Raw genomic sequence first — 15,529 nt, forward strand, 5'->3', positions numbered from 1 at the left:
AGAATTGACAGAGGCGCAACGGATGGGGAGGGGAGGGGAGGTATAAAATACACCGCCGCAATCAAATTAAGCTCTTGACTTGAACAGAAACCAGCCATGGTTCAACATGCGGTGCAAGGTTTAATTCAATACCGTTGTTAATATTATTCTTGTCCCTGTCCTGAGGATACTAGAATACATTTGACCTCATCGTGCAATTGGACCAGACAAGTCTGGTGAGTTTTGCCTCCCTATATCGATTCCATTGGAACCAAGCCCACGTCCATGCCAACACCCACTACGGATAGGAAGAAACTCAATTTTACCAACCTTGATGCTGCTTTCTGCGGGTCGGGTGATAATGGCCATTAGATGTGTTGAGGCCCAAATCCCTATCCCGTGAAGCTTCCATATATACTTAATTTGCATTATATGTTAGACAAAAGGAGATGATGATTACTGGTGAGTGCCTCAGTGAATAGACTTGCTTGTACGAGTCTTTGTTAGGCTGCGGCGAAGAGCATTGCTCGCCCGTCGCTCCAACTCGGCCTCATGCGCCTCCTCGGCGGCCTGGTCCTCCGTGATCACCTCGTGCTTGGTGCGCATGCGCTGTAGCACGTTGGCGGCTTCGGCGGCGAACTCGCACTTCATACGGATAGTTTCCCCGTATTTGTAGAACAAGAACGGAAACGGGACACAAGCGACGGCCAGGAAGGCAGGAATGGAGCTAGCCCAATGAATTCCCAGGTCGTTGTACATGTACGTCGTGAAAAGGGGGAACGCCGCGCCAAAGAGGGAGCGCAGGATTGAGTTTGCAGCCAACACAGAAGCAGCGAAGATAACATCTGGAGGAGTTTAGCTGGAGGAGATAAGAGGCATTGCTGCAACGAAACTTACATGAATCAATGAGGTAGTTGAGCAGTGAAAGAAAAACAGTGACTAGGCCGCAAGCGAAAAAGGCCGAGCCGATGATAGACACAATCCAATGCACATCTTTGCCGTTGGTCCAGGCAAACCAGAAGAGGCCGACTGGAATAAGTATTGAGCCAACCAGTGAAGGGGGCAGCCTAGCTTCAGGAGATGCATGACCGCCGGCGGCTTCGGCAGCCCGGGCGTACCGTTTATTGTCCAGGATAGTGCCAGTGACCGCAAATAACATTCCCACAGCAATGCCAGTGAAGGCGAGTCCTCCGATCCCTGGACTCCATCCGCGACCCTGCTGGAATACGATTGGGAAGGCAGCAAAGCAGAGGTATAGTGTTCCGTAGATGATGGCCATGTACAGTGAGGTTAGAAGAACAATAGGTTCTTTAAACAGAAGGATCCAGGGGCGAAGTATTGCAGTCTTGAACTGTGTGGCAATAGTAGCTTGAGGACGACCAACATCAATCTTGGAGATGTAAACCTTCCCAGTCCTTTTGGAAAGGACAGCTGCTCGGCGACGCAAGAGATAGGGGGCATAGGTTTCAGGTATCACTAGTGAGTTAACAATCCAGACAATACCGGTAAATATGGCCGACATCCCAGCCACCCAGCGAAAACCTTCGTGTTCGCCAAGAAACCCTCCAGCGATGGGACCTGTTACAGAATAGTCAGCGTCTTCTTCGCAATGCCGAGAGCATACAAGCTTGTATGTCGAAATCTGTGTCGGAGAATGGCTTACCAATAGTAGGGCCTAGGAAAGGGGCCATAGCAAAGAGAGCTGTAGCAAGTCCTCGCTCATTCGCATGGAACATGTCAGCAATGACACCGCCCGCGTTGGTCAATGGTGATGATCCAAAAGAGCCACCAAAGAAACGAAGGACTATCAAGGCCGCCATGGTCGGAGCACCTGCGGCACCTGCATTGAACGCGGTCAAGGCCATGAAAGAGACAAAGAATGGAATCTGTCGACCATAGAGCTCTGAAATATTTGTTAGTCAGTCATATAACAAGAAGAAGACCTTGCCTCAGCAAGGGGTTCCCCGAATTTGGGCAGACTAACCTGAAAGTGGTGCCCAAAGCAGCGGTCCGATAGCGAAGCCAAGAACGAACATGGAAATACCAAGTATGGCAACTTCAGTTGAGACATGGAAGTGCATCAAGATGGATGAAAGGCCTCCAGAGTATGCCGTACTGGCGAAGGTAACGGCCAATGTTGCTATGGCCTGCAAGATTGTAATAAGCCACTTCTTTGATCGTGAGAAGTTCAACGCATTTCGGTTATCGTTCGGAAGGAAATCAACAAGATATGGTGAGTCTGCTGTTCCGTGACCAGTGTAGTCGTAGTTAAGAACAGCGTCAGTAATGCCGACTTGGTCAAGAATAAGATTGAAGTGTGAGGCCTTGGCATTTATCTGCTGTGACTCGACGTCGGTTGCATTATCTATTGTTGAAGAAGCTGAAGAAGTAGGAGGCTGCAGCTGCGTAGCGACCGTCATGATGGCGATGTGTATTACAGTCTCACAACTGTGTGCAGCCGCTCAGGGATAGATATAGACAAAAGTCCTAAGCCGAACAAAAACTCAATATAAAAAGTCGTGTGTTATTTGGATGTACACCTCAGGTCGGTACACTAGCATCTGATCTCGCAGGTCAAGAGCTAGGATAAAAGCAACTAAGAACGGCACATGCCAAGGTATTATATCCATCTCATATTGATCTTAGTCCTGTCTGGTCCCTGGTCAGATTCACGGCCCGTCGTCGCAAGATCCAAACAACTTTGGAGCAGGGAGCCGAGTGGAGCGTACAGACTGTATTCCTAGGTGACGCGGATCGGCATATTCTCTATTAGTTGCTTATAGGCACGAAGCATCTTGCAAACACCAATGAATGTCACGCATGGTTGCAGGATAGAAACCATCACGTCTTCCAATCAGCCGAAATCCGTTTGAATCCCGTCCCGAAGCTCGCCTTCCCTGTGGCTGCACTCGCTCATCTGATATATTGTCTAGCAGTTGAAGCAACCTTGAGCTGAGGACTGGGGGGGCCCAACAGGACGGATCGGGGTTGCATAGGACAATGCGGTTCCCTTCCAGCGCTTCTGATCGCCTATAGACTAAGGAGGTGCGCATGCCCTTCCAGGAGAGGGGTATCAGACCAATATCGGCGATGGCACACCATCAAACACGTCTCAACCCCATCGAGAGATATCAGGCTGACTTCGATGAACACATATAGGCTATCAATCGTATATCAATGAAGCCGAACCCCGCCGACATTATCTGACTAATGTTAAGCAGTCGGTATTCGGTATCATAAACGCCGTTTTGTTGTCCGCGATTCGGATCCGAACGAGCCGGCGTATTCTTTCGAGCCCCATTATGTTATTCTGATAAATAAGACGGAAACTCAATTCGAGGCCTGTTCCCAACGATCCCGTTTGATAGCTTCTTGAACTCTTACGCCTGGTAAATCCAAACGTGGCTCCGGATCGATCTTAGTCCGTCAGATTAAGTCGAGAAGATGTATGAGATGCTCTTTATTTATTCACCCAATGGCGGCAGAGTGCGCCGCAATGTGATGGTGCAACATGGTAACCTACTAAGCTCATGATATAAAACAGAAATCAAACGAGGTTCGGATCCATTCAGACAAGCGCCTACCGGTCAGGATGAAAAGTTGTGGAGGCGTATCAATCACGTAAGGTGGATGGAATCACCCGATACCACGCTGTTTTTCGTCTCTAAGTTATACCACTATTCTTTCATCCTTGATTGAGGGGGCGCAGATTCAATCCGCTGGGAGCCATTTGTCGTTATGGATTTGATCTCAGTGGCCTGTGATATGACGTCTTGTTATCTGCCGAAAGAAATGCCCTTCACTTTTTCCGGGCTGCCGGTTTAATCTCCAAGACCTTCCCACTCATCTTCATCTGTGTCAGTTCCTTGACGTGCATCGACAGCGATCTGTCGAGCATTAAGATCATGTGCTGCAGGACTGCTTGTACTCTCGCTTTCTGAATCTTCATCTTCCTCTTCCTCTTCCTTTCTATCGCCACTGTTATCATCTTTTGCGGTTAAAGAGACATGCTCGCCAGTCGTTTTCAAGACTGGCATACCGAGCATGTCACGGATGATTGCACCGCTATCGTCTCGCAGGTAAGGACCCTCGTTGCCGGTAGTCCCGAAATTCTGTACATCGGGCCTCACAAAACCAGCCACAAAAAAGCCCATAACACCTTGCCCGTCATCCTTATAAGAGCGAATGCAAGCTTCTGCTATATCTTCATCGCCCCCACAGGCTTCAGGGAGTCCTCGGACGGGCCATTCTCTCAGACCAGAAACTTGATCTTTCCGCAACAGAATGCGCCAACCCCTTTGCTTCGCAATGTCGGATTCAAGAGCTTTCGTGACGACACGCTCGTTTTCTTGAATGTGAATTGAACAAGTGGAGTATGTAATTCGTTTTGCTGATGGGAATTTGAAGGCGTGTAATAGAAGCGTCAGTTGGAAAGAAGACAGCGCCTCCAAGCGTGTTTCTAGATCCTTCTCCGACTTGATGGCAGTCTCGTTACCGTCATCGTCTATCATGATCCTGTCCTCAGGTGTCTCTGTCTGCTCATGTTTCCTCTTGCGGCCGTTTTGCTTTGCTGCGGGACCCTTTCCTGTGCTACTGATACCTTCGGGCAGGTGAAGGTCCGGCATCGAATCTCGTCCGACAATTCCACTCCCTGAGCAACTTGGATCCAGTAGCAAAGCTCCGACTGACTTGTACTTCTCTGCCATAGGGTCGACCTGTAGAAAATCTTGACCAAATCCAATTTTTGTCACAGGCTTTGAACCTGCAATTTTGACCATTTTCTCCAGAGTTTGTGCTCGTCGAGAATCTTTTTCGAATGCATAGATTGTTTGCTCTGGCGCATTGGATTCGGGCATATGTTCTTTGAGGATCGCTGCCAAGTGAGTTGTCTTATTGCCAGGAGCAGAGCATGCGTCGATCAGGTCGCCATCCTCTGCTCTGGGGTCTAAAAGATAAGCAGGGAAACAAGAGGCTTTGTCTTGTAGAATGATTTTACCCGTTGTGTACGCCTCTGTTTTTGTGAGATCTATTCCTGCAGTGATGGCCAAAAGGTTTGGCACATGTGGGTCAATGTATATGAGTCTTCCAGTGTTCGTGACAACCTCCTTGATGGATGTGGCTCTTGTGTACTTGGAGAAAGTCGTCTCCAACTGTTCTTCGAGTGTACTCTTTACAGCATTGACACGAACCCAGCGAGGGTAATTCGCTTCTTCGCCGGCGCATTGTCTCTCAACTTGCTCTCTCAAAGCCTCGAGTGTTGGCATCTTTCTCCGAAGCCGTGCGAGCTTAAACTCTGAGCTTATACGTCCTTTATGCCTCTCAATTGATGCCCGAAGTCCATGGCCTTGTGGAAGAGCAATTCCCTTCTTGGCCAACAAAAGGTCATGTACAAGAAGTAATGACAACGTCGGGGTCAGCTGCGTGCATGATTTAGTATAGGAGTTCCGCAGTCTAGCGTAGGGACGGGCTGCAAACCTTGCGCTCAAGCTTCAGAAGCTCTGATCTCTCAATCACTTCTTTCAGAATGAGGCTCCATTTGCAACTCTCTAACACCAAGGCGTAAACTTGGTTTGGTGCGGATTTAAGATTTTTCTTCTTGAAAACACGCGACTTGAGACTTCCGCCTTCAAATGATGATCCCGCTAAGATCTCTGCTGCCTCATGATAAAGAGACATTTTCAATGTAGTTTTGAGTGAGGAAGGGCCGTGTGGTGAAAAAGAAAATGCAAGAGAGAAAGACTGGTCGTTCGTTCAATTTTTAACCGAACTTTATCCGATGCGAATGGACGGAGGTGAGAGTGCAATATGGCACAACATTGGCCTAGAGCAACTGAAGATAAACGGAGGCTGATGTAGTATTCTTAAGTTGAGAGTCCGAATTCCTAGGTTGACAATAGATTCTTCACTCAAGCAACATGGTCACTAGTAGGATTAGAGACGGGTGTGGCTACTGAGCCGAGGACACTTTGATCACTTTTGTGTGCTGCGAGTGAATGTATTTCGCATATGCCCTGGATTCATGACGGGCAAAAGATATGCGCTCAAGCGCTTTGGGCCCTTGGCAAGCAAGGTATGTCCTCCATATATGTACATGTGTAGAAGCGAATCATCCAACAACTTTCTTCCTTCCCCTCAATTCCATTCCCTTGCACCGCGCAACTTGAATCAAAAAGCCTGTCCACGAAATCGCCAACCTTATATTTTCCGGTCCAAGGAAGCCAAGTGGTCACTGGACCCCTATACAAGATGCTCCGTAGATGTACCATCACAAGAAATGTGAGAAAATCTTTCTGCCACCTAGACTGCCATTCAAAGTATGCTATTAGCAGAGCCAGTTCGCCAGTAAGCAATGCTTAGCGGCGGAGGTGGCTACGGCGGCGGAGATGGTTGTGTCCACTGCCATGGTGGTGAGCATGTCGTCGAACATGATCTCTCTTGTAGCTAGGAGTGCCAGCCTCAGTCTGGACAGGCACACTGGCTGTCTGTGTGACTGTCACGGTGTTCCAGACGGTATGGACTCTAGTCTTGCACTTCTTGGGCTTTTCAGGCTTGTCGAAGATGTCGGTTGGCTTAGGGGCACTGGAGAGAACATCAGTTGCTTGAGCAGCCGCCTCGGACACAACTGCAGGGTGGGAAGGTAGAGTAGGCTTAGGAACAACTGGTTCCTCATGGGCACCAGTGGAATCAGAAGTTGGCTTGGTGTAGCCGGGAAGTTCAACGGCAGTGGTCTTCTCCCCAGAAGCCGACTTGCTGGCGGAGGGTTGGACAGAGGGCTTGCTGGGGCTACTCTCCTTGTCGCCGCCGGAGGGCATTGAAGGGGCCTTGTCGCCATAAGAAAATCCACTCAAAGGGTTGTTTCCAGGGAGTTTACTCAAGGTGCCGGTAATCTTTTCATCGACCTCGGACTCAATGGTGCAGTCACCTTTGTTGAGGCCATAGGTGAGGCCTGGGCAGTGGTCCATACCCTCGGTACCAGCGTTACAGGTGTCAATGATATGCTGGAGGAGGTCTTCGTCCCAACCGGCCATGAAGTCGGCATGGCTGCTGTATCCGGTAACGTCGCCATTGGAAAAGACGAAGGGCTGCTTGCCCTCACCCTCAGTCCAGCGGCCAGCAAATTTGTCGGTGCGCCAGTAAGCCTCGTAGAAAAGGTGAGGAACGTGAATCCAACCCTTGGGGCAGTCGAGATAACCGTCATTGTCCTCGGGGTAGGCCATGTTGTTCTTGAAGTCGGTGAGGCCAGCCTCGGGGTTGTAACAAGAGGGGAAGTGGACATCAGCTCGGAGGGGAGAGTATTTGCCATCACAAGTTCGATCAGGGAACCCGACACCCTCACCCTTGTTGACAGGATCACCTACACCAGCCATCTTGCCATCAGACTTGGCATCCCAAGATGGGAGCGTGTAATCGTTGTTCAAGCGGGGGCAAGTCATTCTGGCAGGATTGACAGGACCCTTTGAAGGGTCAAGATTGGGCTTGCTGCCAGCCTTGGGCATGGTACGGGTCATAGCATCACCAGCAACGATCTGGAGACCAACAGGGAAAGGCTTGATATCATCGTGTGTCTTCTCGAAGCTGTTCGCTTTGTCAGTAATATGCGCAAGACAATACGATAATCGGGAAAGTGAAGGGCCGGAGTGGCGCAATGAGACAAGACAGTGCTCTTACAAGTAGTAGGCATTGAAGTAGTCGAACTCAACATCTTCAAACTCCCCAGATTTGGGGTCATGGAAATAAAGAGTGGGAAACCAGTAGTTACTGTTGTCGCCCTTGACAAGCGCATTGCTGCACTTTGACTTCTGGAGATCCTCTCCGGTCGCCTTGGTGCTGAAGCCACTGCCACCCATGATGTGGTGGACATGAGTGGAGGTCTGACCAGGGAAAAGGATGGGATCCATACGACCTCTAGTGAGCTGGTCGTTGGTGAAGCGCAAGACGGCGAAGGTACCCGTCTCGTGAGCAGCAGAAGCGGCGCCGGCGAGAACCGCAGCGGCGGTAGCGAAAGCGGACTTCATGATGGGAGACAATGATAAATGGAGTTTAAAAGTATCGAGCTAATGGTTTAACCGCACGGAGGGATTTTCGACGGCGGAGTGGGAAACGATGTAAATGCTAGCGTTGAGATCTCTGGGATTCTGGGCGCTGAGAATGAAACCTGATTCTTCTTCAAGAGGAAGCAGACAAGTGTAAAGCGGGGGGACACGCAGGTGATACCGGAGCACCTGTGAGAAGAAAGAATGTTTCGCAACCGTCCAGTCACTATGTTAAGCGCAAGTGAATCGGAGACGATGGATAGATCGTGGTGGTTGACACAGTGAAAAAGGAGGGTAACAAGTAGTTCAGAGAAAAGAAAGGTCTGAAGCTGCTCTGAAGAATGAATGAGTGAGTGAGTGAGTAGAACCGAAATAGAGAAATGAGAGGACGTGCCCAGCAGTGCAGTGTACGAGGGAAAATAAGATAAATAAGAAAAAGAGCGTGTGGAAGGATGAAGAGAAAGAAGTGTGTTGGACGAGGATCAGAGGTGAAGGTCTTTGTGTGAACGGGGGCCGACCTGGACTGAATCCTTTAGGATCCATCCATTCATTCGCTGCAGCTGCCAACACCTATAATCAGACTGCACTGGCCTTGTCACTGCGGCCACTTTGATATTCTCTAAGCGCGTGCACGTCCATCATTGGTTTCTTGGCTTTCTCGTCATCGAGGTTGTCTATTTGATCAAAGGATTATGGTGATGGAGCCTATGGGCGTGGCGAGCTACTATTCCCCCGTTTTTACTAACGGCCGGGCCTAATTCAGGGGTCGCCCAAGCCGCCAGGCGTTTTCGGAACTTTCTAGTGTAGCAAGATGGTGAAAGAGGATTGGCTACAGCGGTTCAAGCCACATCTAGGGGCCATGTGTAAATTAATGTATGAAACCTTGATTTTTTGGCTCGACTTTGTCGCGATAGCTGGTGAAGAGACAGGAGTCAAGTCAGATGAAACAGAATGAGCGCCAATATCCAGAACTATCATTGGCTGTGTGTTCTCGTTTTTCATAGGGCTGGGCAAAATCTACATGCGTACCTGCATCGAAAAACCTCATTCATGGCGGCTGGCGCCAAGGTTAGTGGATGATGGACAGGGGAAATTGACAGGGACCATGAATCACAGTCCGCCCCTATGTAGTAGGAAAAGAACAGCTCACTAAATGAATGTTTTCCATAGGTACCTAAAGGTAAGGTAAGGCAGGTAGGCGGTAACCACTGCAAGCAGTGTACAACAGATATGCGCTGGCGGTCGGTGTGACTTGGAACCGACGCAGTCATGTTTGATTGGTGGTGGTGGAATTGATGAGCTACAGTCTGTATTTCTGTACTCCGGCTTCATCTGCTGTTATACATTAATCATGAAGATGTTTGCTTCAACTGATCATGCGCCAGAACCACAGTCGCGATTCAAGCTGCACAACCGTCACTCCTCGTCTTCTAAGCACAAAGAACAGAAAAGGTTCAGAACAAAGAGGACCGGCCCGTCAGATCTTGGAGATTACAGGGTCACACCCTAAAGTGCCTGCAGATCTTGACCTGGTCTGAAACAGCAGGGATCTTACTGGTGTTGCAGGGGTAGAGCCATGGGCTTAATCTGGATGATCGAGATGGTCCTCGGGCGATCAACGACTATGACTATTGACGGTTAGTTCACTTGAGAATTCGATAGTCATTTATATGCTGTTGCCACCTCATTCTGAACAGCGACGTCCACAATTTGTCACCCTTCAACCCTCAGTACAGGCTGTCATGAGCAACACAGGAAACCCTTGTACTATTACTTATGGCCGCGAAACGGAGCGGGTGTTTCAACCCTGGAGCAACCTGAACTGGGATCAGAGAAACAAACAGTGTATCCTTGCCTTCACTCAAAGACCTTTTTCGTTTTCGTTTCCCTCCGTTGAGCCTCCAAGCGGTATCCGAATATCACTCATAACTGCGTGTTGTTGATTGCGCCACTAACTCCTAGCACGAGGTCGAAAACCATTGGATTGATCTGGGCTATTAAAGAGAATCTCGCGTGGCTTCTACCTTTCTCTTGGCTGCTGAGGACTACCTAAAGCTCCACCGGAATGACCTGAAACGCCCCAGGATTCTCCCTGCTTGTTAATCAAGGGAGCGTTGTCAACGGTCGACTTCTCTTCAGCTCCTCAACTTGGAAGACTGGCTAATCCCCAGGGAGCAAGAAAAATTCTGGCGTTGAGCCAAGGTGCCAGAAATACCTAATCTGGGGTTTGCTAAATCTAGACTAAATTATACTAACTTTGCATGTGTCTTTTTGTCACTTAAGATAGAGATCCTAAGTTTTATTGCCTCCCCTTGCTAATATAACAAAAACCTGAAAGGTAACAGGCTTTGTTCTATGAATCGTTGCCCCCGAGTTGAACTAAGCATCTACGCTATGTCGGAGATTATCTAAAGGGAAACTCTCAATTAGACTGTTTAGCTGGCTTGTATTGGTTAATGCGTATATTCCTTCTGTAACTACTCCTCACCACCAGCTGCCACTTTGGAGTTGATGTCTCTTCTCCTTCATCAGCGGCAAGTGTGCCATGGAACACCCGACTATTCCGCGAGTGATTTCGAGGCCTCGTTCTTTGTTCATATCAAGGAGCGTGGGGAAGTCAGTAACCATCCACTAGCTAGTGTTATGGACTTTATTCAGTTGAAACAGTAGAGATGCAATACCAATATTCTCAGCCATGCCCAAACCAACTTCGCAAGGAAACCCAATACCTCTACTAATAGAGATATACCCTGAACGAGCATCCGTTAAATCACCGGTCCTCACACAAATGTGAGATATCAGCTTGCTATCGTGCTAGTAAGTTTACTTTTTATTCGCATAAACGGTTAACTGGATGAAGGCACTGGGATCCAGCTCACTGTTCACCTGTCTACTGAGCCCTATATCTATGGTAATTTCCTGATTCTTGACTGAAAAAAAGACTCGATGGCGATCACCTGGTTATTTGATATTTACGAACTGCACCAGTCTCTGATTGATCCTTTCAAGATGTCTCAAACCACTAGGCCCGTTCATCATTACGTGAGCTTTAATGATAGGTTAGATGTCAACTCGTCATTCGGATATACTTCAAAGAAGGCAATTAGAGCCGTGACTCCATCGTCATTCTGAACATACTTCAAGTTGTACGAAAGTTACACATGCTAGGCAAATGGATGCAGGTAGCCGCCATCTAGCTTCTCGATCTTCGATTGGTTAGTTAAGGCATTGTATTCAACCCCCACGCCTACATCAAGTCCAGAAGGGAGGTTTAGATAATAGATCAAACAGTACATCATTCGGATCAACCACAAATGCATTTAAAGAGGCCAGCGTGAACACTAGTTTTCTATATTGAATGGTTGTGTCTGCGTCACTCAAAAGGATTTCAAGGTTAACCTGTCCATAATTAAGAATTGCCTACCCTGTATACAGTAATAATGCTGAAGGTTAGTGTCCAAGTTGGATCAGAATCAAGTTTCGATTGTTGCAGAGAGGTTATTTTCAAGTTTTGCTCTTTGTAGGATGTGAGAGCTGGCCTTATTACCATGAATAGCAATCATACCAGATTGTGCTGGGTTGCTATGAGTTCAAAGTTCACTGCCTGAATAGATTCGTGGCTGTGTTTCCTGAAATTAACTCTTCTCATAAATTTCGTAAAGCATGCTATTTCAGTAGATGTTGTCCTGGTTTAGCCACAATCGGTGACATGTTCTCAGGACTATCGTAGGCACTGAGTAAATTCATCACGGCTAGTTGGCCTTTTTACAAACTACTGTAAGCCTTATACCACTACACTAAGTAAATAACCCTTCTTAAGGTTAGATTTTTATGAGGCTTTTCAGGGTTTCTTTTCTCCAGTCTAGTTTATTTACCCAACTATACTTCATTAACTAAGTTACCTTACCTATGACAGCTGTTTTGCATGCTAGCTGTGATAAATTTACTCAGTCCTGCGTACGAAAATAAAGGTTGCATGATTTTTGTTCCGTCCATTTGATGAGTAAGAACATAATCAAAGCCACCAACATACCATTTCATGCCATTAAAGACGGAGATTTCTGGTATAGTACTGGACCAGTTATGAGCCCACATGAAATTTCATGCATATATTGTTGCTGGAAGAGCATGTCCATGGTATGAACCCCTAAACATCTGCTGGTTGCATTATCATGTAAGCCTGTATTATTCGGTCAGAGACATGCTCATGACCTGTTGGCTCTCTACGGCTGACGAGGGATATCTTCCGTTTTCTGTATAAGTTCTCTCGAGAGTTAGCGGATGTCTCAGACAAGACCTTCTCTCACCGTTATGTGGAGGTGGTAGATCGACGCCAAATTCCAACAAATCGTCTCATGGACATAACTAAACGCTTGCCAGAAGTAATTTTTACGCCGGTGTGCATAAAAGTAAAAGCTGTGGGAAATCTCGATATCAAGCCGTTCACACCAAAACCGGACAGCCACTTTTACAATGCATTCTGAGACAACCTCAGTTGATGTAGTCAGAAGCACGTAATCGGTAATGCGTAGCGTACGGGAGGGATACTAGTGCTGCCGGTTTATTCCAAATGGGTTTGCTTGAGACATTATTCATGCAGAAGACTTCGCCGTGTGCTAACATGATAAACACAATTTTCCCCTACATGCTGTGCCCTGTGGGACCATATGATATGTCAGGAGGCTGAGCCAGTAGCCAGGAATGGTGTGTTGACATTTTTCTTTGTCGAACACTTACGAAATAATTCGTTATAGCTTCCAGTGCTTTGAAAAAGACTACAGCTTTCCTCGCATGCCAAGCTTCACGGCCTGATCCAGCATCCACTCTGTAGACAGGGACACGATAGGAGAAGCTAGAAAGGGGAGGAGAAAGAATGGAGTTTTAGGTCTCAGCAGTTGGACTCTGAGGGCGTCTTGAGCTCTGGCATATTAAGGATTGATGAGTTGATGTCAGCTAACGCAACGTTGGCAACGAATCTGTTGTTGCTAGTTAGCTCGATTCGTCACAAAATCGATCAAGACACCGTTAGAGATCTGTGAGAGTTGACGATGCCAGCAAGAGTACAGTACCATGCTAGTCATGTGCAAGGAAGACACATGTACCGTACCATGTTGAGCTGAGGCTTGTATGATGAGGGGCAGCGCCGAGAGGCGACACGAGGGATGAGTTGCTGGATCAAAGATGTGTCTCAAAACCTTGTCTTTCTCCGGGCCTTGGCATGATCGGCAATGGCAGTGATTCAGAAAACACCATGTCAGATTTGTCTCTGCTTGTCACTCACATATCATCAACCAGTGGAATGCTACAGCACGATTTCTCCGGAGATTCATCTCCAATGCCCTTCTCCGGGATCGGCCGAGGGCTGCAGCCCGAGCTGGAAACAACGAAACTTGCTTGCAAGAGTCTGCTTCTTATACGAGTCTAAGGTCTCACTTTTTGTACTTATTTTGACATCCGTCGTCAAGGTACGAGATTGGGTGTCGTAAAATATTCCCCCCTAAGGAAGCAATGCAGTACTCTCAGAGACTTGCCGTTACAAGCGTTCTCCGGTTTAACTAGTTGACTGGCTCACTCGAGATCAGATAACGGAGCTTTCACGATATCTAACAGATGCGGGAGCTTGCGTAGTTCCCGCATCGGATTCAACCACTTTTCGGTGGTGGCTATGCATGTATGTACTGTATATGTTTTCACGGGTCACTGTCTCAATGGCAGTCTGTAAAGCGGGTAGCCCCAAGCCATCGCAACGGCGGAGCTTACCTCCGGACTGCATGACCCGGGTGACAGAATAATAGCAGAAATTGGTGGTATGAGGCCCAGTAATATTCCAACAACGATGGGTTATTGAGCAGCGACTGAAACTGTCTAATGTTTAACCAAGGTTCTGTCTGACATGCGCTGATCGAGTAGGTGTGCATTTAACAAGGACAGCCGCCTGAAAAAGGCTGATACGCCAATTTTGACATCTGTGAAGGTGAGATAGACAGCTTGCTTAGTACGACCAACTCTCCTCTTCCGAGATGGTTCAGCATGATGCTAGTTGTCGATCAGCTCAGCGAAGTGGTGTGGTGCCAATCTTTTGGATGCCCTCCTAGTTAGTTGGGCAATCAAAGAACGTTGAGCTTAGCGACAAAGGATAACGCTGCCAGGTCACAAAGTTTTCTGTCATCGGATCTTTCCTCGTTCGCGAGATCTCACTTTGACATCCTGTCAAGTAATAGTCAACTTGACCTGTCATATTCAACAAGTTGCACGCATTTTGCCACTTTTGCACAAGCTCATTGATCCAGTCACTGCATTAGAAACATCAAAACCTCCCCAGCGAGCGGTCATGCAGTTGAACTTTGATGAGAAACAAATTACCGCACAACTTTCTTCGTGGACGCACACGGAAACATCTGGTTTGGGTCCGAATGTTATACTGGAATGCGACTATGACTTGTGACCCATAAACTGCTCTTACTCAATCATCCCAATCTGGTCTTGACCCGTCTAGGTACTGGGACAAACCCAGAGGCCATGCAAAGGAATAACAATCATGTAACGGGAGTATCTACGCCTCCTGGCTGCAAGGGACAAGACGACCCGGCTAATGTCAAAGTTGTTGTTCACAGAAGCTTAATGCTAGAAGTGAATGAATCCTGTTGGTTGTGGGTCGACTTCTTAGCTATCATGCATCGGCGGTCGAATGTGATCTGCTCCGTTGAGCCATATATGACCACTCTTAAGAGGAGTCGCGATTTCTAACGGGCATTTGGGGTTCTTGGCGAGAACAAGGGAACATGCAAGAAGAGAAGGAGAATATATGTTCTCTTTATTCCACAAGTTGTGATACGGGCACAGTACCCCTTCTCAACATCAACTTATATGCTGAAACTATTTTAACTGAAGCATGCCTTGCTGAAACAAACGCAAACCATGGTATAATGAGCACATCAGAACAACCTTCATTCTGTAGCGCAGTATAGAAACACCCAGGTAGCATCGTCAATCAATATAGCGCCATATTGTCCCATCCGTGTACGTGTATGACCCGAAATTGCCTGCCTTGAAAACACATCGAACGCCCTATATATTATATGCTGTGTGTTCACTATCGCGCCGAACGGCGTCGCCGCTTTCCTTGCAACGAAGCTTCGCCCTCATCTTGCTCTCCGTCGCTTGAATCGTCGTGACTCCTAGCATTTTTAGACCGGTCATTTCCCTTCTTGATAGAAATAATACAGCCTTGCTCCTTAAGTCGCTTGGTCAACTTTGTGCTGGCCTGCATCCCAGGAAAGTCCTTTGCTGTATAAACAGTAAAAACATCGCTCTTATCGTCAACCAAAGTCGGGAAGCGCTTCACCTCTTTTGCACGGATTGGGTCAATTTTGACCAAGGCGAAATGAAGGCGAAATGAGCCAGGAGTTCTGCAGGACAAGTCTGGAAAGCAGAAGAAGCAACCCTCCTCGCCATGTTCTAAAAGCCAACGAACGGGGCACTGACTAATAAGCCCATGAGTCGGCGCTGTTGCCGAT

General features: G+C 47.7%; 4 protein-coding genes across 4 annotated transcripts in view; all 4 read right to left on the bottom strand.

The window, feature by feature from the left end:
- Positions 1–430: 430 nt before the first annotated feature.
- FOXG_02047 (uncharacterized protein) lies at positions 431–2,399 on the bottom strand (the record flags this gene model as incomplete). Its single annotated transcript, XM_018379273.1, has 4 exons — positions 431–824; positions 877–1,557; positions 1,643–1,882; positions 1,964–2,399. 4 exons carry the CDS (start codon positions 2,397–2,399, stop codon positions 451–453), a joined length of 1,731 nt encoding a protein of 576 aa, XP_018235304.1. The 3' UTR covers positions 431–450.
- A 96-nt stretch (positions 2,400–2,495) lies between these two features.
- FOXG_02048 (uncharacterized protein) lies at positions 2,496–5,685 on the bottom strand. Its single transcript, XM_018379274.1, has 2 exons — positions 5,455–5,685; positions 2,496–5,396 (listed from the first exon to the last, which is right to left on the bottom strand). The coding sequence occupies exons 1-2, from the start codon at positions 5,653–5,655 to the stop codon at positions 3,801–3,803; spliced, it is 1,797 nt and encodes a 598-aa protein (XP_018235305.1). The 5' UTR covers positions 5,656–5,685; the 3' UTR covers positions 2,496–3,800.
- A 136-nt stretch (positions 5,686–5,821) lies between these two features.
- FOXG_02049 (uncharacterized protein) lies at positions 5,822–8,700 on the bottom strand. The gene is made up of 2 exons (XM_018379275.1): positions 7,648–8,700; positions 5,822–7,554 (listed from the first exon to the last, which is right to left on the bottom strand). The coding sequence occupies exons 1-2, from the start codon at positions 7,992–7,994 to the stop codon at positions 6,333–6,335; spliced, it is 1,569 nt and encodes a 522-aa protein (XP_018235306.1). The 5' UTR covers positions 7,995–8,700; the 3' UTR covers positions 5,822–6,332.
- Positions 8,701–14,891: 6,191 nt separating this feature from the next.
- Positions 14,892–15,529, bottom strand: part of FOXG_02050 (uncharacterized protein) — a 2,906-nt gene continuing 2,268 nt past the window's right edge. The window contains exon 2 of the mRNA XM_018379276.1: positions 14,892–15,528. Within this exon, the coding sequence (XP_018235307.1) occupies positions 15,471–15,528 (58 nt within the window). The 3' untranslated portion in view covers positions 14,892–15,470. The remainder of the gene's footprint in view (position 15,529) is intronic.

The sequence above is a fragment of the Fusarium oxysporum genome, chromosome 5 (assembly GCF_000149955.1).
Source record: "Fusarium oxysporum f. sp. lycopersici 4287 chromosome 5, whole genome shotgun sequence".
NCBI classification, from domain to species: Eukaryota; Fungi; Ascomycota; class Sordariomycetes; order Hypocreales; family Nectriaceae; genus Fusarium; species Fusarium oxysporum.